Source organism: Xyrauchen texanus, chromosome 2 (assembly GCF_025860055.1).
Source record: "Xyrauchen texanus isolate HMW12.3.18 chromosome 2, RBS_HiC_50CHRs, whole genome shotgun sequence".
Taxonomy (NCBI): Eukaryota; Metazoa; Chordata; class Actinopteri; order Cypriniformes; family Catostomidae; genus Xyrauchen; species Xyrauchen texanus.
Window position 1 is genome coordinate 49,745,975 of NC_068277.1, and position 21,306 is coordinate 49,767,280.

At 38.6% G+C, this 21,306-nt stretch overlaps 1 protein-coding gene across 1 annotated transcript in view; it reads right to left on the reverse strand.

Annotated features, from left to right (window-relative positions):
- col4a5 (collagen, type IV, alpha 5 (Alport syndrome)) overlaps positions 1–21,306 on the reverse strand; it is a 77,701-nt gene continuing 56,395 nt past the window's right edge. Inside the window, exons 35-49 of the mRNA XM_052146417.1 lie at positions 17,521–17,610; positions 17,297–17,436; positions 15,283–15,589; positions 13,234–13,284; positions 12,962–13,147; positions 6,928–7,061; positions 4,168–4,240; positions 3,991–4,062; positions 3,768–3,896; positions 3,427–3,525; positions 3,024–3,236; positions 2,757–2,934; positions 2,489–2,603; positions 1,635–1,807; positions 1–1,308 (exon numbers count right to left, since the gene is read on the reverse strand). Of these exons, the coding sequence (XP_052002377.1) occupies positions 1,227–1,308; positions 1,635–1,807; positions 2,489–2,603; positions 2,757–2,934; positions 3,024–3,236; positions 3,427–3,525; positions 3,768–3,896; positions 3,991–4,062; positions 4,168–4,240; positions 6,928–7,061; positions 12,962–13,147; positions 13,234–13,284; positions 15,283–15,589; positions 17,297–17,436; positions 17,521–17,610 (2,042 nt within the window). The 3' untranslated portion in view covers positions 1–1,226. The remainder of the gene's footprint in view (positions 1,309–1,634; positions 1,808–2,488; positions 2,604–2,756; positions 2,935–3,023; positions 3,237–3,426; positions 3,526–3,767; positions 3,897–3,990; positions 4,063–4,167; positions 4,241–6,927; positions 7,062–12,961; positions 13,148–13,233; positions 13,285–15,282; positions 15,590–17,296; positions 17,437–17,520; positions 17,611–21,306) is intronic.

Here is a 21,306-nt window from a genome sequence, read left to right on the forward strand (position 1 = left end):
GGCACAAAAAAAGGTCACCTTGCACAGACAAAGATTGTTTCTTTTATTTCAGTCATTTAAGTTTATAACAACCTTTGGATACTAAACATAAAAAAAGGGAAAATGATTTTAAAATACAAATTTTTGCACCCCATGATGACTTTCAAAAGGATTTGAAAACATATCCACATTTGAACTATACACCACACTGTGGTGTAGATTAACAATCAAGCACCAATGAAAGCTTCACAAATTAACAACGGAACACTAGGTTCTGGGTTTCCACGGATATTTCCTTCCTGGTTAAATTAAATCAGAATGGAGGAAAGACCTATTAAAATAATTCTGAAAATGTTTACGTTTTGTTCTATGCATTTCCATGAGGTTTTTAAAAACAAAATGGGTATGCTACGATCAATGCCACTGACTCCTTTAGGTCAGTAATTTGTAATTGCTTGACAACAAATAATTACTATATATTTATATAAAATACTGTTTCATTTAAAGAAAGATCTTTGTACAAATGTCAGTGTAAATGAATGTGTGAGCTAATACGTGAATGAAAGTGAGTGAGTGAGTCAGCATATCAACAAAGAACCCAGAAATTCATTATAGAACCAAATTGTTTTATACTAAAAAGGTGTTTTACACAATATACACATTGTATAACTTACAAAAGAGATAAATGACACATTGCTAAAAAGTCCTGATACAGCAGTGTTAGTATCACCAACAACAAAAAGAAGAGAAAGTGATGGGGGGTAATGCTAGGCTTAAAAAAAGCAGTCCCACTAATGTAACGCTTCAGTGCATTTTAGTCTCTTTGAAATTCAAAGTGCCCATTTGGTAACATGGAGACAATCCCACTCATAAGAAAAAAGAATGAGAGAGCTTTTCTCCGAAAAATGTACCACATTTTGTGTAACATAAAATATATTGTAGGAAAATATCGGAAAAGAATCTCAGCAAAATCTCAGAGGAAAAAAATCTAATGCACTTTGTGTCACAACTGCCATGGCACCTTTGCTGGATCTGCATATTTCTTGTGAGGTACTTCTTTGGGAAAAAAAACTAATTTATTTTGTTCAGTATCTTTTGCTGTGTTGCACAGTAGCACCATAGAGTTAAACTGGAGAGGCTGCCCCAATGCAATTCCACTGGTAATCAGCATGACGGCTGCAGTTGTTGTAGGCGATGACTGATCCTCAACAACAACAACAACAACAGACTGCACAGATGCCACTACGTTACGTCCTCTTCATGCACACAATACAGCGGCTCACACGGGTCTTCAAGTTTCCAGCTTTTAGTGTCTCCGACTGCGGCTTTCTATTTGAGCAGAGAAAAGGAAGGGATTAGGTTGATAAACCAGTTTATGAACTCATAATAATAAGCAGTTTTTGAATGTATGAGTGCTGCATACAGTGTGTGACATTTGCAAAGATTTACAAGAGTGAAAAGGTCCATTCAAACTGACATTATAAGTCTACAGTTGTCCAAGTAGCAAAAGGACCCAACAGGCAACCTTAGTCTACTTCACAAACTATCTGATGTTTGTTGAAACTGATCTAATGACGACACAATTTGTGACTCCCACATAAATAAAGTCATCTAGCTAACACGCAATGCAGTGTCATGACATATACAGCTCTTACCTGAACATTTCATTCACATCCACAGTGGCCAGCCAGAAGCTGTACGAGTTGCCGTAATAATTGCAGGTGCCTCGACCATGGCACTCGATGAATGGAGCGGAGCGGAATTCCTCCAGACAGGATCCGGGAGAGGCAAGAGCCTGACCTGAGCCTTCCGCACCTGCACTGGTGTGCTGTTACACAGAGAAATAAAGGCAAACTGACAAATAGATGCAGATGCGTGTTCTGATATTTGCCGTTATTACTTCAATAATGAACTACTGTAAAACTTCAGAAGACATGGAACACAACATGCACGTCGTACAGGCACATGCACGTTCTAGAGCTGGAAAACGACAGTTACCACCCACTTTTATAGTATGTAAAAGAGCAAACTAGACATTCTGCTAGATAACTCTAATCTACCATGAAAATAATCATGCAATTCAGGCAGCATGATTTTTGGGTGAACTATCCTCATGAAAAAGATCTTCTTTCACCTTTAGATGGATTGAAAGTGAACGGGTTTAATTGGAAGATGATCTTAACTTTCCTATTCTGTCCAGTCATTTTTGACCGAAATCAACACCCCCACAGTAGTATAGTTAAATTAGTGAAATTATATAAATGTGCTAATTTACATATGCAATTGAATGGTGAACTCGATTCATTTATATGTAAATAAGATCTACAAAAACAAAAAAACAAACATAAAATCCCAAAAGAAGTGCATAATTTTATTGTTTTTACTTCAGGGAAGAAGAAATGTTATAATTTCTTAAAAAAATAAAAAATAAATTACACCTGTACTGTGTCCGGTCAAGTAAGCGGCCCTACTTAATCAGAATATTAGGGTTAAAGTTTATGGAATATACCATCATGAAGGAGTAACCAATCCAGAGGTGATCCCAGTTCTGTGGGCAGGTTGGCAACTGAATGGTCTGGCTGTGTATAGCAATCACCATGGCTGGGGCTTCACACACAGTACACCTACACACACACAAACACACATCACGTTTCTGCAATGGACTCTGATACTTTTGCCCAACCACCTTCGAAAAGCTCTTGTATATGAGCTTCACCATGCAAACAGATACCTCTCCAACACATCATATAGCCTCTGTTTTCATGTCTGTCTCTTACCTACTGATGAAGGGTTTGATGCCTTCTCCACTGATGGGTGCCATGCTCATAGGCATGGGCTCTGGTGTTGACAGCCAATAGGAGTAGTCATTGCGGGCGGCAAAGTTGCAAACATTGTTGATGTTGCAAAACATGAAAGGCATGGTGCTGAAACGACGTAGGCAGCTACCGGCCGTACCTGTTAAAAGAGATTATTGTTATTTTAAACTAAAATAAAAATGCATACATGATATTTGTTCTCCAGTATGCAACTTTGAGGCTACTCACCCAGGTCCTGTCCGTGTGCCCTCTCGTTGCCCTGCACATAGAGTAAAGAGTACCCATCATAGATGAGCTCTGTGCCAACAGGACAATCTGGCACATCAATGGTCTGGCTGTGGCGTGTTATCAGAAAACCGTGTGCTGCAGATGATGGTCCTGAGTAACCTGGAGGGCCCTGAATTCCATCTGGACCAGGAGGGCCGGGGTAACCACGCGGACCTGTACATAAATGAGGCAGTGGAAATGTAGTCACTGTTTAAAGCAATTAACTTTCAGTGCTGCAAAACAACCTTAAACGTGAAGTGTGTAATCATTGAGCCACAAGCAGCATCAAACGGAATCATGGACAGTTTGAACGCTGCTTCAACAAATGCCATCATTTGGCACCTGTACATCCTGTCCCTTTTACCTGGTTGTCCAGATGGTCCTAAATCTCCCTTCCTTCCAGGTGAGCCATTAAATCCTGGAGGTCCCATTGGACCTGGGTCACCCGGGTTGCCAGGTGAACCTGTAGGATGTATTGACACCAGACATGATAAGGACTACGTTATTGACCAGTGTTTTTCTGCAGTGAAAAAACTATTAGCTTTACTGTGTATAGGGGTACAGGACACATAATGGGTACATGGACCTTTTTTAATCAACATCAATATTTTAGACATGTTCAGCAAGTCAAACCCAAGAAACAACATGTCAATTCCCCAAAGGTAATTCATGTCATCTACCCATAGTCTAAACATGACCACTAACCTGGAAGACCCTGCAGTCCCAGAGGTCCTGGTGGGCCTCTGTTGCCTTGGAAACCAGGTGGTCCAGGAGGCCCACGCTCCCCCTTCAAAACAATAGGGCTTGGCGACTGAGCTGGGTCACCAGCAGGTCCTACGATCGACAGAGGGGAGAGAAATATCAGAGGATGCATTACTTATTGGTTTGTAAAGGTACTGGATAATGTCCAGGTTTCAAAGTTACACACCTGGAAAGCCAACTTCACCACGGTCCCCAGGGAGGCCGGCAGGACCCATGGGGCCAGGCTGTCCTTTAGGTCCTGTCCATTCAGATGTTTTGTGGATAAATAATATATAAATATAAATAACACTAAAAACAAGCAAATGATGAACTCTTGCTATGTTTATACAGAGGGATAACTGACCTGGGAATCCAGAAACTCCTTGAGATCCCAAATCTCCTTTAAGCCCAATGGGTCCTGGAGGACCTGGTGAACCCTTGTGAAAACCAAAGTACAAAGTATCGATTGAATGAACAGATAAACAAACCGCTCACTTTTTGGCAACGTCAGCTGAAATGTGATATACCATTTGCAGCCCTCAATGAAAATGAAAATGAAAATATGTTTGGACATCAATGAAACATGGCTTCTACATTTTCAAAATTACCTTTAGGGTTTATAGGGGTTATGTCATGGGGAATCAAATTTTCCTTGATATTTTGACATATAAAAGGTATAAAAACATAATGTAAATTTCAGAACTCAAAAATTAATCCCCAGTGTAATAAAAACATTTATTGAAACCAAGCTGCAAAAAACACCTTGTTCTTTACTTTCGCGGCTCTACCCTACATTCATTCATGACTGCCTCTACTACGAAAAAACATCAAGGCCTACTTAAAATTATTGCACCCTTAGCCCTGCCCACTGGTGCTCAGTTCCTACTCAAGAGAGAGAACTAGACAAATAGGCCTAGTGTGGCCTCACTATTCCTGAACACCAAAGGGGACCCATTAGGACTATTTTGAATAATTTTTGTAAATAAACATGCACTAGACAGACATCTTTGACCGCTTGATACATATCAAATTACAACTCTGAAGAGAAGCCATTTTCTGTCATTCAGCTGCTCTGACACTTGTTGTTTTGAGCAAACACATCATGGACGTGTTCTTTCGCCCAACTGCGCTATTTTTAATGGTTGGTGTTTGAAAAAATGCGCTAGCGGCATCATTAACCGTTTTGATACATTTACGGCAATGTGATTCTGTATGTTTGTGCGTCTAGTTCACACCGTGCTTTGGACTATGTGTGAGAGTCATGTGGATGTGTCTTCATCATATTTCAGTGTGAATTGTATGTTTTTTCGGCTCATGTCAGTGTATTGTAGGACTGCCCACAACCAAAGATATTTCTAGTCGACTAGTAGTCGTTAGTTTAAGCCATTAGTCGACTAGTTGTAGCACGTTTATGATATTCATTTAATGACTTATATATATATATATATATATATATATTTGGGGTGGCATCAGAAAATGGTTTGAGTTCCAGGGCTGAGAATGAATGTTATCAGTTACGTTGCTAACACTGTTCTACATTACATAGAAATACTAAACCTTTAAATTATACATTTTACAAGCACACACGAAGAGAGCCGCAGCGACACCGGCAAAAGCGTTAATAATTCTGAATGTGTCTGTCTGAACATTTAGTTAATTTATAGAGAGGCTTGTGCCGACAGATGATGATCTCGGGAACGATGATGGTCAGAGTGATCGCCAATAGCTGATGCCTTTGACCATGTCAAGATGATATTTGGCTAGTTTTCCCATTAATGTATTTTAAATTATTATGATTATTATCAAATTAATATTACAAATAATTTGCCCGTAGACACGTGCTTGAAGAAACTTTATTATATTATTAAGAACAGATGACAGAAAAGCCATCTATGCGCATGTATGACGCGCTGATATGGAGGTGTGCAGTCTCGTTGAACACGCGCATCTAAAAGGTTCTCACTCTTTCTTTGTTTCTGTCATGTGAATTGTTTTATGCAAGAACATTTTTGTCTATAAATGCTGCAAATGACCTCAGACATCTCAGCTCAGGAGGTGCTTTGAGTTCAGTTCACTTTATTTCCACAGAGCTGTTCATTGTGATCACAACTCTGTAGTCTATACATCTGTGATTAAAATATAAAATAATACAAAAACACGTTCACCTCAAACCATGATTTTTGTTTCAGTGATTATCATCATCATTATAATTATTATTTTTACATTTACAATTGTTTTTGTCTTCACTTGTGTAAGTAATTTTCTGCCGCCATGTTTAGATGGATACTTGCCTGATGGTAAATTGAAAGGTGGTTACTTACGTATATTTAATTTTTTCGATCACTTCATTATTTTAATTGCTTTTTTGTTTTGTTTGGATTGCAATTTGAATTTAGAAATTTATTTTAAGTTTTTAGTTTAAATAAATAAATGACATTTTCAATGCAAAATCACTAAATTAAGAATTCACCGATCCCTTAGCCCAGGTGTTGCCGATGTAATTGGATATTGTGATATATACTGTATATATATATATATATATACACACACACACAGTCAAAAGTTTTGAAACACTTGACTGAAATGTTTCTCATGATCTTAAAAATCTTTTGATCTGAAGGCATATGCTTAAATGTTTGAAATTTGTTTTGTAGACAAAAATACAAGTGCCACCATATTAATTTATTTCAATATAAAACTACCATTTTATAAAAAAAAAAAAAGTTTTTGAAATGGATGACTTGGACCAAATAATAAAGAAAAGTAGCTAATAAGTGCCAAACATAGATGGGAACTCCTTTGAAGCTGCTAAAATATAACTTTTTATTTTGGATATTTCACAACATAATTCTCATATTTCCATTTATGTTATTCCATAGTTTTGATGACTTTACTATTATTCTAAAATGTAATAAAAATTATTCTAATAAATATATATTGTGAAGTAGGGAACAAACCTATGGAAAATTATCATATGCTACTAAATTATGGTTTGGAACAATGTGATTACACAATTTACATTTTCTTTCAAATTTGTCTACAAACATTAATCTGGGAAAGATAAAGTAGCTTTATCACTTATTAAACTTCCCATTAGAACATTAAACACATCAATAAAGCTCACCGGGAAACCAGAGGAACCATAATCTCCTTTCAGTCCAGGTGCACCAGGTGTCCCGGGGAGTCCAGGTAAGCCCTTCTCGCCCTTAACTCCTCCACTACCTGGAGGGCCACGGGGACCCTCAGGGCCAGGAGGACCTTCACATTCACAGAACAGAAATCAGTTAGGCCTATGTTTCAACCCATGTTTTATGCTGAATCAGATCAAATCCACAAACAGACTAACAAATAGCATTAATCTCACATCAGGAAATAAACCACTGTCTGGGTTTTTGTGTATGTTTATCACGTGCATCTTGCTTTGTATAGTGCTTAGGTTTGTAGAATGGTTCTGTGATGTTCTGGGAGCATGAGTAGAAAGAAGAGAACAATAAAAGACTCAACTATTTTCTTAGAAACGGATAGGCATATGAAAAGAAATGGAGTGCAACATTAAATTTCTCTTAACCGTTGGCAAAACATCTAATAACAGCATGAAACAGGTGAGTATCAACCCAAGCAGTCTAACCTGCGGGACCTATGGGGTCAAAGGTCAACATCCAAAAATCCAAAATAGAGGAGAGGCAAGGAATACAATTACAAGTTTAAATCAAAGAATAGCAAAGCAACATAAGCAAGCTTCTGTATATTATGTTTTGAAGAGCATATGAGCTTTGTCAAATTAAACAGAATTAAAAAAAAAATATTCAAACATATTGTTTTGTTTTTGCATCCAATGACTTTAAAAAAGTGTTACTGATAAAACAGCTTAGCATGACATTGACCATGTTTACAAGCACACCATTTTCCAATTAAAGGGACAGTTCACACAAACATGAAAATTCTCACATCATTTACTCACTCTCATGCCATCCCAGATGTGTATGAACATTTCAGCTCTGTAGGTCCATACAATGTAAGTGAATGGTGGCCAAAACTTTGAAGGTCCAAAAGTACATAAAGGCAGCATAAAAGTAATCAATAAGACTTCAGTAGTTAAAGCCATGTCTTCAGAAGTGATCTGATAATTGTGGGAGAGAAACAGATCAATATTTTAAAGCCCTTTTGTACTATAAATCTTCACTTTCATTTTTACATTCTTCTTTTGTTTTTGGCCATTCTCATTCTTTGTACAAATCACCACCTACTGGTTGGGGCTGGTCAAAATTTATAGTAAAAAATGACTTAAATATTGATCTGTTTCTCACCCACACCTATTATTGTTTCAGGAGATATGGATTTAACCACTGAAGTCTTATGAATTACTTTTATGCTGCCTTTATGTGATTTTTTGACATTCAGAATTCTGGCCACCATTCACTTGCATTGTATGGACCAACAGAGCTGAAATATTCTTCTAAATACATCTAATACTCATCTGGGATGGCATGAGGTTGAGTAAAAGAATCAACCTAATTCCAAAAAGTCTTATTTTTTCCCTTCAAAAGTAACAGAATTACTTTTATTTAGACATGTGCAGATATAAATTAATAATATTCTGTTACAATGATTTTTCTGAATGATTGAATTCATTTTAATAAATGAATATGCTAGTGGTCTTGTTTACATTTCTAAAATCCACTGTAACTTTGGCTTATTTTGTTTACTGCAATAAAGTTTATATTACAATCAGAATGACCACATTTTAAAATTAATATAGGAATATTCTTGTGCATGTAAACAAGCTCACAGTGCTAAATCTACAAACTTTGAAACAACTTCCATTCAAATACAGAAAGAAAATGCTCAATTACACATGTAGTCAATTATACTGTGGCAATGTCCCAATTTTGACAATAGAAGTAGAATTTTTTTGCATGATGGGAAAGATTCATATATTTACTGACCAAACGACATACAGATATATCAAGAATAATGAACCAGTGTTTCCAAACCTTTTTTCTGCAACGGCACACTTTTTACGACTAAAAAAAATGATATGGCACACCACTATCCCACATAGGCTAACCATCGTCAATATTTTTCCTTTTTAAGAACTTGTCCATGTTTTCTGTGCATCTTAGTTGCTTGTTTACTTGTAATGTTTGAAATTCGTCTATGCAAAAAAATAAAAAAAGTCACATTAAAGTGCTTGCGTTAGACTTTCTTATCGTCCGTCATTTTGACGGACAGGGTTGTAAAAATTCGTAAAATATTATTACCCGTCATTTTAATTTTCATATTTTAAAGATAATAAGACATTTAATAGCTTTTAGTTTCGTTCACATTTTCATTTTAATCATGAATTTACAGGACGAGCATACAGCAGATTATGCATTTATTTATTTAATAATGAAGAGAACAGATGAACACAGGAAGCAGATGAATGTTTTTTCCCTGCAGTGACAGCGGAGGCCACTAAAACACGACATATGAACAATGCAATATTACAAAAACAAATACGATTAAAATATGAACAAAACATCTGCTTTGACTTAAACTGAGTGCTCACCTGCACGTAATCAAGCGTAGTGCAGCTACGAAATCGGACACCAGAAGACTACAGAGGACAGCTCGGTCTGCTGAGAGGATTATTGGTTGCCCCTTGCCCCCCTTCAAGAACTATACACTTCCAGAGTGAAGAAAAAGGCTGTCAAAATCACTCTGGATCCCACTCATTCCCATTTTTATTTTTTTTTTTTTTATTACTTATGTCTTGCTGCTGTTTTTGGTATTGTTTGTATTGTTGTGCACTAACAGCTCCTGTCACCAAGACAAATTCCTTGTATGTGTAAGCAAACTTGGCAATAAAGCTGATTCTGATTGTGATTCTGATGGTGACTGATGCTGAGGTAATTGTCATTAGATTTTGCATCTTTGTCTCGGACAGACGATTTCTCGTGTCAGTTTTAATTTGGTTCTGGGGGCTGAACTCAGCGTTAAGCGCCGCATCGCCCTCCACATGACAAGAGTTGCAGAAAGCGTCACAGAGGGGCGAATTGACCAGTTTGCCACGAAAAAAGCGGGAGGTGTGCACAATAAACACTGAAAACATGTATTTGGAAGAGAGAAAAAAAGCTTGCAGTTGCTTTGATAGCAGAAATAAATTAAATGGCTTGTTTATGTTTAGGTCTAAGTGTTTTCTTGGTGAATTTAAATTAGTTCAATAAATGGGGTCTCTGATATTCGTAAACGATAAGGTAATATTTAATTAAAATACATTACGAGACATTCAATGTCTCTTCACAAATTTGGACAGTTTTTAAATATTTCTTGTTGCTCTCAAAGATATTGTTGGTGAAGCAAAAACGTGTGTGACACACACTTTTGTGTGACGTCACTTCATAGACTTCAATGTATTTTGCAGCGCTGACGCGAGTCACATGAAAGACCCTTAACTCTATAAATATCACTCATGCACATTAATCATTGCTCTTCACAATTAACAAAACTGACCGATTATTGTTTCAAAATGGCTACTTTATCCGAAAGGTGAGGAGTTTGGATCCCTGAAATTATTATTATTATTTTTTCCATGCATTTATTTATTTTGTGGAATTTGATAATTTTCCACGGTACACATGACAATATTTCACAGCACACTAGTGGTTGGGAAACACTGTTCTAAACCAAATTAAAAATGAGATGCTCGAAGCAAAAAAAACAAAAACAAAACAAAAACATTAATAATAATAATTTAATAAATAAAATAAAATCTTGCTTATTTCTAAAATAGTATGAGCCTGACCTGCTGGGCCTGCACAGATCCAATGTCATCAGGAGGAGGCAGAGCCATGCCACAGGAAACAAGAAATACATGTCATACCCAGTATGAACCTGGGTAACAAGGCTAACAGACACTATCCAAAATGGGTTACCTTTTACACTGACTTCAGAAACTTCAATACAAAAGGCATCAATACACCAATATTTCAACTTTGTCTACCAAAATCTCTATGTGTAAACTGAGGAGGTCTTTTTTGTCTGCCATGTAAAGGCAAAACAAAGATTCAGTGAAAACTGCAGTAACTACAAAATCCACTAAAAGCAAGTAAATTTGAGGCCATTTATCTCAGTTTCAGTGTTAGCATAGTTACTGTGTTTTGTATGGCAGACAAGTCAAATATAAAAAATTATATATATATGTATTTTTTAAAAACAAATTTACATTAATACTTCCAGAACTCATACAAAGTGTTTGTTTTTTGGCCTGAGTGGAACCCATTTTAAATAGTCCTGTGCTGGCTTTTCATTTCTTTCTCGTGCAAATACAGACACTTGGCTTTGTTCATAATGCTGGAAAAATCTGATTTTTCCTCAGTGAGTGATTGTTCAAACTGAAAACTGATGTGGCCAGATCATATTTTCTTCTGTTCAGACCACATTCGCATTTACTATCATGCTATTAGTTGTTTCATAGTAATGCAACAAACTTGCGTATATTCACCATGCATGAGATTTTATCGATGGATGTTTTACCACCGATTATGCTTTTCATGAGGGCGTATCCAAATATGAACATTCTTCACAGACAAGGGTTTAAAAATGCACTACGCAATGTTCCTTGCTGCCACTCAATACTTTATCGCATTGAGGTTTCTCACAACCGGTATGGATTACTGCAATTTAGTGCATATCTTTGGGTAACTTAAGCCAATGTCTGTATTATTTTAAGAGGTTTGCAGTGCTTTGTGTGCCCTGTAACATATAAATGAAATACGAAAAAAAAACACATGAAATCTGATCTGGCCATTCAGACTGAGACACATTAAGAAAAATCACATTTTAATCAGATTCCAAACCAACTATGAATGTTGTTTGGATGAGGCTTGTAAAATTTTATTTTATGTGTTTTTGTCCTGTTCAGACTACAAAAACCGAAATGGATTTGAGTGACTGCGTCCCAAAAATCAGATTTTTTTCTGCAGTGTGAACAAAGCCAAAAGGTACAGTGACATGCAGACAGGTACTGTGAACACATAAATAAACAGTCTGTTGACTGACAGGTGCTTCCCATTTCAAAACCATCGAGACACTGCAGCTTCCATTGCTGGAGAGAAGGGAGGGGGTGGAAGTGAAGACACAAAAGCATGACGGATGAACAGGTAAATGTGGAGGAGCAATGTAGACACTGTGTGTAACGCTCCTGGGGTCTCAGCTGGCATCTGTGAAACACTAAATGCACAAAGCCTCTGCATGCATGCAGACAGTCCACCTATCTCTAACACACAGACACACCAGCACTTCTGCACTTGTGTGTACACATAATTGGGAAAGAGAGTTGTGGACATAGAAGATTTTGCAGTGAATGGACAAACAGTGTGCCTTATGCTCTTTGATTTGAGTCAGTGTAGTGGTGCATAGTGGCATAACCACGATTGATTTTGCAACATCCCATGCAAATCATACACTCAAAGCAAGTATACCCTCTGGTTCACAATCACAATACTAAATTTGAATACTAAATATGAAGATGATAATTTGATAAAAACACTTCTGTTAAAACTCATGTATTACTGTATTTGAGCTGTACATTTGTTTAAATCGTAATTTTTACAGTTGTTTTAGGGTTTGTTGACAATATATTGTCATTGCAACAAAGTTGTAAAATTGGCTACAACTTAACACAGAAAAGGTTAGTAAGTGATTTTATCACGCTAAAATCATATTACCACGCATAGCATTTATGTCTTGTGGCTATACTTTTGAAATAGTGAGTATTTCAACATTTACAGATTGCCCCCATTCACTTCCATTGAGTGCCTCACTAACACATTTGAGGTTTTTTTAAAGAAAGGAGGGGCAAAAAAAAAGTCAAAAATGTTTTTGTGGTAATTGATATTATGCTACAAATGTTTTCGATTGAGCTTAACTTGTATTAAACCCGGAATATTCCTTTTAAAGCCAATGTTTGGACAATCATTTGTTGAATTCATTTATTTAGTGTTTGTTATTCGTTTTAAGGTCATTATTTGTTTCCAAATCAGATATTCTGCTTTCGACACACCCGATTTAAACATATATGAACGTAATAACAAAATATCAGCTTGATATCATTACTATGTCTTTGTGAAATCCAGAGGGTAGAGCTGGCCAAAAGGATGAGATGTTTAACTTACCGGTTCTTCCAGGAGGACCAGGTGGGCCTTGGTTACCTTTAGGCCCCTGCACAGGCAGACCTGGAGGGCCAGGAGGCCCTACAGGACCAGATTGTCCTGGCAACCCAATGAATCCTGCCTCACCCTTTGGACCAGGAAGTCCAGGACCACCGGGAGAACCAGGAAAGCCAGAGTCCCCTTTAGGCCCTGTAATTTGACAAAGAACAAATGTAATGAGAAATTTGGCAGAATTCTTCTAGTGTTAAAAGAGATAAATGAAGAAAAGTCTTTACCTGGTGACCCGGGGAAACCAGGTAGGCCTGGCCCACCAAGACCTGGAGCACCTGGGTAAAAAGATAAAAAGAAATTAATGTAGGTAAATTTACTACACTGACTATATTAAAAGGTATACATCATATTTCTTGTGCCTCTAAAGATTAAGTATGTAACATCATCATTATCTAACACCTGTTTTGTTATAGGGAAGGGAGACCTAATAGGACACGGCAGTAGCGAGAGAGAGAAACAAGAGAGAGACTGTATCTGCATCTGTATGTTTTAGGTTTTATGTAGTGATATTGAGGAGTAATAAAATACTCAGGTTGACAGTTCGCTGCCTCCTGACTTCTCCATTGCTTAACTTATGAACTTGTTACAGTGGTGACAAAACCCGTGAGTGATCGGAGGAAATGTCGTCATGGAATCTTCACTGCTGGGTGAAGTCATCAAGTCCCTTGCCAGCAACCAACAAAGTCAACATCAGGCCCATATGGAGTTACGCCTGGAGCAGGAACAGCATTTCCAACTCCTGTCCAGGCTCAAACAGAGGACCGGCAGGTATTCCGGAGCCTGATCGACAGAGAGGGGGCTACTTCTTTGAGAAGACAGCTGAGTTGTGGAAGTGGCCACTTGACCAGTGGGCAGCCTGCCTTTTAACGCTCCTCTCCGGGGAAGCACAACTTGTGGCCCAACAACTTCCTTCTGCCAGCCTCCTCGATTATCGAGATCTGAAGAATGCCATCGTACAACGGTTTGGCCATAGTCCTGAACTGAGCCGCCAGTGCTTCAGGTCCCTGAAGTTTGGGAATAACGGCCGCCAATTTGCTTCTGCACAACAGATCCGGGATGCCTGCTGGAAATGGTTACTGGCTGAGAAAATACACAGCACCGCGGATATCGTCAACCTGGTGACGCTGGAGCAATTCATCTCCCAGCTTCCTCCTGGAGGAGGCGTCCAGCTGGCCGAGGACTACATGGCGCATTTCCAGGAGGCAGCGACCCAGAGACTCTTCCTTCTTTCTCTTCTCTCTCTCACTCTCTCCCCCTGCATCTCAACCCCCCACTTCCCAGACTTAGGGGCTCTTTCCCTTTGTCTGTGTCTCCCTCTTCCCTGTCTCCCTCTGCTCTCCCCCCCAGGTTGACAAAGCTGCCCCCATGGGCTTGGTAGGGAAGCCTGGGCCGGTCTGTTGGGGCTGCAGGGAATCTGAGCACTACCAGGGTCCAGTGATGGAGGTGGGGACACTGGTCCGGATCCCTGACACTCTGCAGGCTGACCTCGATTGGGCAGAAATGTATCGTATACCAGTGAGTCTAAAAGAGGATACATACCAAGCTTTTGGTTCATGTGATATGAGCGCAAAGTGATCATCTGTGTTCCACAACTGCTTTCGGGTACTTGAATAACATATAACGTGTGAGTAAGGGCAGCCGGTGGACTTTTCTGGTGACCTCCAAGGGTGAGATGGTGCCCTACGCAGACTGCGTAGTCTGAGAACCGAGAGAGACTGGACTGTTCCTGCATCTGTAGCAGTATGACGCGTTTGTGTGTTTATGTGGCTACTAAGATCCCTTTTTGTTTAAGTTTTTTTGAGTGAAGAGTAATAAAATACTCACATTGATGGTTTGCTGCCTCCTAACTCCTCCATTGCTCAACTTATGACCTTGTTACAAACACATTAAATATAACTGGGTGTTTCCTTTAAAGAGCTCCGGCTCCGCTTATTCCACAATGAGAGAGCTTCTGTTTTGACTTATTTGGTATTTTTGTATAATTCCCTCATACTTTGTGATCTACATCACCTGAAGCTGTTTGGAAAGTTTAGAGTTCATCTGGACTGTAAGCAGTGCAATTCTCCCTCTCCTCAGTCAGGCGCAAGCTGCAGTGCTGCTTTTGTGTGTCATCATTAGAGTTTAATGTCATTTCATGTTTACGTTAAATTACATCAAATGACTATTCGACAAAAAAACATTTAGTCAACAATTTTTTATTGTCGACGTTGTCGATAATTGAGTGCATGTGATAATTTCAGCGTGTACTCCCTACTGACCAAAGATGGACTGACCTGGTTCACCCTTTTGTCCCGCAGGCCCTGGAATGCCATCACGACCAGGAAAACCTTTATCACCAGGAATGCCAGTTGGTCCAGATCGGCCAGGATCTCCTGGCCTACCAGGAGATCCATTAAGACCAGAAGGGCCTGGAACTCCATCCAAACCTTTAGGGCCAGGAATGCCAGGTGCACCTTGGAATCCTGGGGGTCCTGGGTCACCCTTGGGTCCAGGGCTGCCAGTCAATCCCGAAGGTCCTGGAACACCAGGTTGGCCTTTCAGCCCTGGCACTCCAGGGAATCCTGGAGTTCCCGGTTCACCCTGGGAATTTAATAGCAAACCAGTCAATATAATATAAGCTTAGTCAAACACATTATCACATTATCACATGCAAAATGTATTATGTTTCAGAACAGATATGTACAGGTTGCATATAACTGAAAACAATGATAGCACTCATTATGTTTATTGTTAAGGGGAAAGTGGTTAATTTGTTTTATTGAGCCATTTCGTACTTCCGGTTTCAAAACAAAAATTTAAGCAACGTCACAAAAATGACATATATGCATAAACTATGAGTTATGATTGTTAGTACAGCACACATGTATGTTAGCGTTTCTCCACATTATTTATGAGAAGGAACATTTCCATCCAAACACAGCACTGCTTCATGCATGAGCTCACATTACAGACATAGCAGAGAATTCAAACACATGGACATAACTGTTGTTCTGCAGGCATGAGATTTCAACAGCACTCAGGGAACACGCATGGAAGCTGACTTTTTCACTAAACATCTTGGGCAGATCAAAATCGCCCCACAAAACACACTGCAATCCATTACCGGACCAGAGTGAGCATTTATTGGCTGCAGTTATTCTAGTTGCACTTCAAACATGCTGTTTATTAGGGAGGGCTGTTACAAGTGATGATACATTGCTTATTCTCAGTGTTGGATCATGGATTTGATAAGATTGAAATCACATGTCAGAATGGACCACAGTCCATAACCGCACCGAAGCGAGCATTTTTGTTGGTCGGCAGTTGTTGTGCTACAAACATCAAGCAGCTGTGTACAGCAAGTGTATTTGAGGAGGCTTTTTTGTTTAGATGGCACCACTTGGGTCCTCTTGTATGACACAAATTCTCATCTGATCATAAGAGGATAACACAATGGCTTGTTAAAAACATAACACAATGATGAGAACCAAAAACTCATGTCAAAGTTGTGCTAAATCTGCTTTTGATCTATTTCACATCAAGTTTCCGAGATTTACGCCAACATAGATTACAGGTGGTATGTCGTCATGATAATGGAGTTAAAATTCTGGATACAGACAAGGTTAGTAAGCAATTTTATCCACTAGAGTCATGTTAGCACATATTATGCTTCAGTGTTTTGGCTATACTTTCAAAAACAGTGTGTAATTAATGTTTTATGTATCAGACCCATTTACTTTAATTGTATGGGCCTAACTGCACGCATTTGTTTTCTTTAGAAAAAGAAGGATGAGTGGAAATTATATTCTGTGGCAATAAATTTATGCCACAAATGCTGTCAATAGAGTTTAACTTGTATTAAACCCAAAACAATCCTTGTTAGAATAAATATCTATAAATTACTGTAAAGTCTTAAGGCAGTGCTGGTTTTGATGGTAATGTCTCTAAGTGATGTTCTCACTTCATTCTCAAAAGTTTGAACAAAATATACAAATATTTTTGCAGATTTGCAAACTGTTCACATTTCTGTCTCATGATTAATATACAGCCCCAAACTCTGTTGTTTTTATCTCCACTCATAATGAGCGGTTCAGCCATCTCTATTGAGGGAATGTTATTGAAAGTAGCTCTTGACCCCCTTCCAATTAACTCCACAATACCATCCCACATATTTACATATTTCCCTGACCATTTCGAGAGTTTCTTTTCAGTCTGAGGTGTGAAAAATTGGGGATGAACAAGGGGACTTTGATGACCCTATAAAATCAAGTCAATGTTCACACAGGCCGGTAATTCATTAGTTCTTACCTTAGGCCCAGGATTTCCTGGCAAACCATATCCTGATGAGCCAGGATCACCTTTGGGTCCCGGGAAGCCTGGTCCTCCTGGTGATCCAGGCTGGCCAGTTCGGCCAGTTTGGCCAGGGTTTCCCTTCACTCCAGTATCTCCTATAACAGAAAGACTGGCTCAGTCTAGCTTCAAGGTTTACATTTTTTTTTTAGCATTGATCTTTGTGGCAATGAGGAGCTGACCTGGGATTCCCATCTCTCCCATGCTACCCTTCAGTCCTGGTCCTCCTGGGAACCCTGGATTTCCTGAAAGACCAGGCTCACCTTTGGGGCCTAAACATTAAGACAAAAATTAATGAACAAACAATCAAACAAACACTTATTCACTAATCTATATACTTCACAATTTTGGAAATGCAAAGACATTGACAGTGCACAAGCAAAACAAAAAAGATCTAAAATAATTGATTTAATCCATAAATTCAGTATGTTGGGCATTTCCCCTCAAATGGGTTACAATAGGGTTAATTACCTCAAATGCATCCTATTTATATATGAGATCATTCACTTCATCCACAGCATAATGGTAATAAGTTACATCTGACAACAAAGTGAACAGGTAAATGTACGTGCTAGTGATAATGCATGACTTGAGTTGTAAATACGCTGTTTCCGTTAAACACGCACAACACGCAATGTAAGATCCTAAACCGGTTAAACCATGAAATGTATTACAGTCATGACAATTAAGCTTACAGTATTCAGAATACGGTCACTTCTAAAAAAGTAGCTAATAATTCAGTATATTCATTATATGCTATTATTTTAGGAGCTCAGTTTGATATGCTTAATATGTGTTTAATTATAAATGTTCATACCTTTTTCTAGATGTTTGATGATTTGAATAAAGATTGATATTTTTAAGTTTGACACATTTTTGTATTCAATTTAAAGGATATTTATGTCAAAAAACTAAAACTATGGGCCCTATTTCAAGGCCTTAAGCGTAGTGTTACGCAATACGCCATACGCCAACGTCACATGGGGTAACCCCCTCGTGGTGGCAATTAATGGTTCTCGTTCTCAATGGGGAACGTTGTAAGTTGTGCGTGAATCACGGAGTGCAGAATGAGCCTCCACATGCTGGGAGTCTCAGCAGTGTCATGCACAACGAGCCACATGATAAGATGCGCGTATTGACTGAGACTTGCCCTCTGCCACCCGGATTGAGGTGAGTAACCACACCACCATGAGGACCTACGTATAGTAGGAATTGGGCATTCCAAATTGGGGAAAAAAGGGGATTAATTATTATTTTTGTTTTTACCATTTATATCTTTTTAATTTAAAATATTAATATGATATGTGACATATAATTTAAAGTTATTCTTTGTCATATTTACAGTTGAAGACAGAGGTATACATACACCTTAGCCAAATACAGTTAAATTCAGTTTTTCACAATTCCTGACACTTAATCGTAGAAAACATTCCCTGTCTTAGGTCAGTTAGGATCACTACTTATTTTAAGAATGTGAAATGTCAGAATAATAGTAGAGAGAATTATTTATTTCAGCTTTTATTTCTTTCATCACATTCCCAATGGGTCAGAAGTATTTGGTAGCATTGCCTTTATATTGTTTAACTTGGGTCTAACTGTTTGGGAAGCCTTCCACAAGCTTCTCACAATAAGTTGCTGGAATTTCGGCCCATTCCTCCAGACAGAACTGGTGTAACTGTGTCAGGTTTGTAATCCTCCTTGCTCACTCATACTTTTTCAGTTCTGCCCATACATTTTTTGGCCAAGGCTTTGTCATGGCCACTTTAATACCTTGACTTTGTTGTCCTTAAGCCATTTTGCCACAACTTTGGAGGTATGCTTGGGGTCATTGTCCATTTGGAAGACCCATTTGTGACTGAGCTTTAACTTCCTGGCTGATGTCTTGAGATGTTGCTTCAATATATCCACATACATTTCCTTCCTCATGATGCCATCTATTTTGTGATGTGCACCAGTCCCTCCTGCAGCAAAGCACCCCTACAACATGATGCAGGTAGTGGTGGTGGTGTAGTGGGCTAAAGCACATAACTGACAATCAGAAGGTTGTTGTCCACCATTTTGCCCTTGATCAAGGCACTTAACTCCAGGTTGCTCCGGGGGGATTGTCCGTGTAATAAGTGCACTGTAAGGCGCTTTGGATAAAAGCATCTGCCAAATGCATAAAAATGTAAAATGATGCTGCCACCCCCATGCTTCACGGTTGGAATGGTATTCTTCGGCTTGCAAGCATCAATCTTTTTCCTCCAATCATAACAATGGTCATTATTGCAAGACAGTTAATTTTTGTTTCATTAGACCAGAGGACATTTCTCAAAAAAGTAAGATCTTTGTCCCCATGTGCACTTGCAAACTGTAGTCTGGCTTGTTTATGCCAGTTTTGGAGCAGTGGCTTCTTCCTTGCGGAGCAGCCTTTCAGGTTATGTCGATATATGACTCGTTTTACAGTGGATATAGATACTTGTCTACCTGTTTCCCCCAGCATCTTCACAAGGTCATTTGCTGTTGTTCTTGGATTGTTTGGATTGTCACTTTTCGCAATGGCTGCATGGTCCCATGGTGTTTATACTTGCGTACTATTGTTTCTACAGATGAACGTGGTATCTTCAGGCTTTTAGAAATTGCTCCCAATGATGAACCAGACTTGTGGGGGTCCACAATGTTTTTTATGAGGTCTTGGCTGATTTATTTTTATTTTCTCATAATGTCAAGCAAAGAGGCACTGAGTTTGAAGGCAGGCTTTAAAATATATCTACAGGTACACCTCCAATTCAGTAATTCAGAATCTAGGAGGTGGCTTCATTTTCTGGCATTTTTCAAGCTGCTTAAAGGCACAGTTAACTTAGTGTATGTAAACTTCTGATCCACTGGAATTGTGATATAGTCAATTAAAAGTGAAACAATCTGTCTGTAAACAATTGTTGGAAAATTATTCATGTCATGCACAAAATAGATATCCTAAACGACTTGCCAAAACTATAGTTTACTAATATTAAATCTGTGGACTGGTTAAAAAATAAGTTTTAATGACTTCAGCCTAAGTGTATGTAAACTTCTAATTGAACTGTACATAGTCAAGACAACATGAATCATAAAGCGATTGCATTGGATTTTAAAAGTTATTTTAGTGAATATGTTCGCTTTATGATCTGAGGGGAGCGTTACTTGGAGTGGGCATGTCATGTAGTGGGTGTTCCTTGTCTTGCAGGATGCATAATGATACACTTGATGGCATAAATGGCGTAGATTTACGAAGCCAACACCATAGGTTCAATGTAAAAGTATAAATTGGCCTCCACGGTGCCTACAGACTAGAGTCTACGCTGCATCAGAGAACGCAGCAAATTTATAGATTTCAACAGGATTGGCATTTTGGAAGAACGGAGGGTGAAAATGCAAGGGTTTGCAATAGAGACGCTATTGCAACAACACACTCTAACATGGGTTGATCAATGAGAATCTTGGAAAGGCGGGACACGCTACGCTGTGAAATCGAAAGAACATGAAGGAACATTTTTCTAATTTGCATGCATTATTGGGTTGGTGAAATAGCGCAATGAATGGGTTTGGTCAAGTGCAATTAAAATGATATGGTTATTATCTGGTTATTGCGGTGTCTGCATCCTATTATATACAGTATATTCCATTCCCTGTCAAGCAACATTGATATAAATGAAGACAGCCCATTCATAAGAATCCCTAAACTGCAAATGCCGGAAATTAGTTTAGACTTTGCACTGAGAATAGATAGTTCTCAGACGACATAGCGCGAATACACATGTCTTTTGAAAATAGCGAATTGCGATTTGTGCCAATACACTTCCAGAAAGCACAAGCACTCCCACCTATGTCCACTTGCATACTGCACTGGCAAGAAAATTGCGCTTTGAATCAGCACTCTAAAAAAAGTGTAGCGCACAGTCATTGTGCATAGCACTGCTCCTAACGCGGTCACAAAAAAAAAGAGCTCT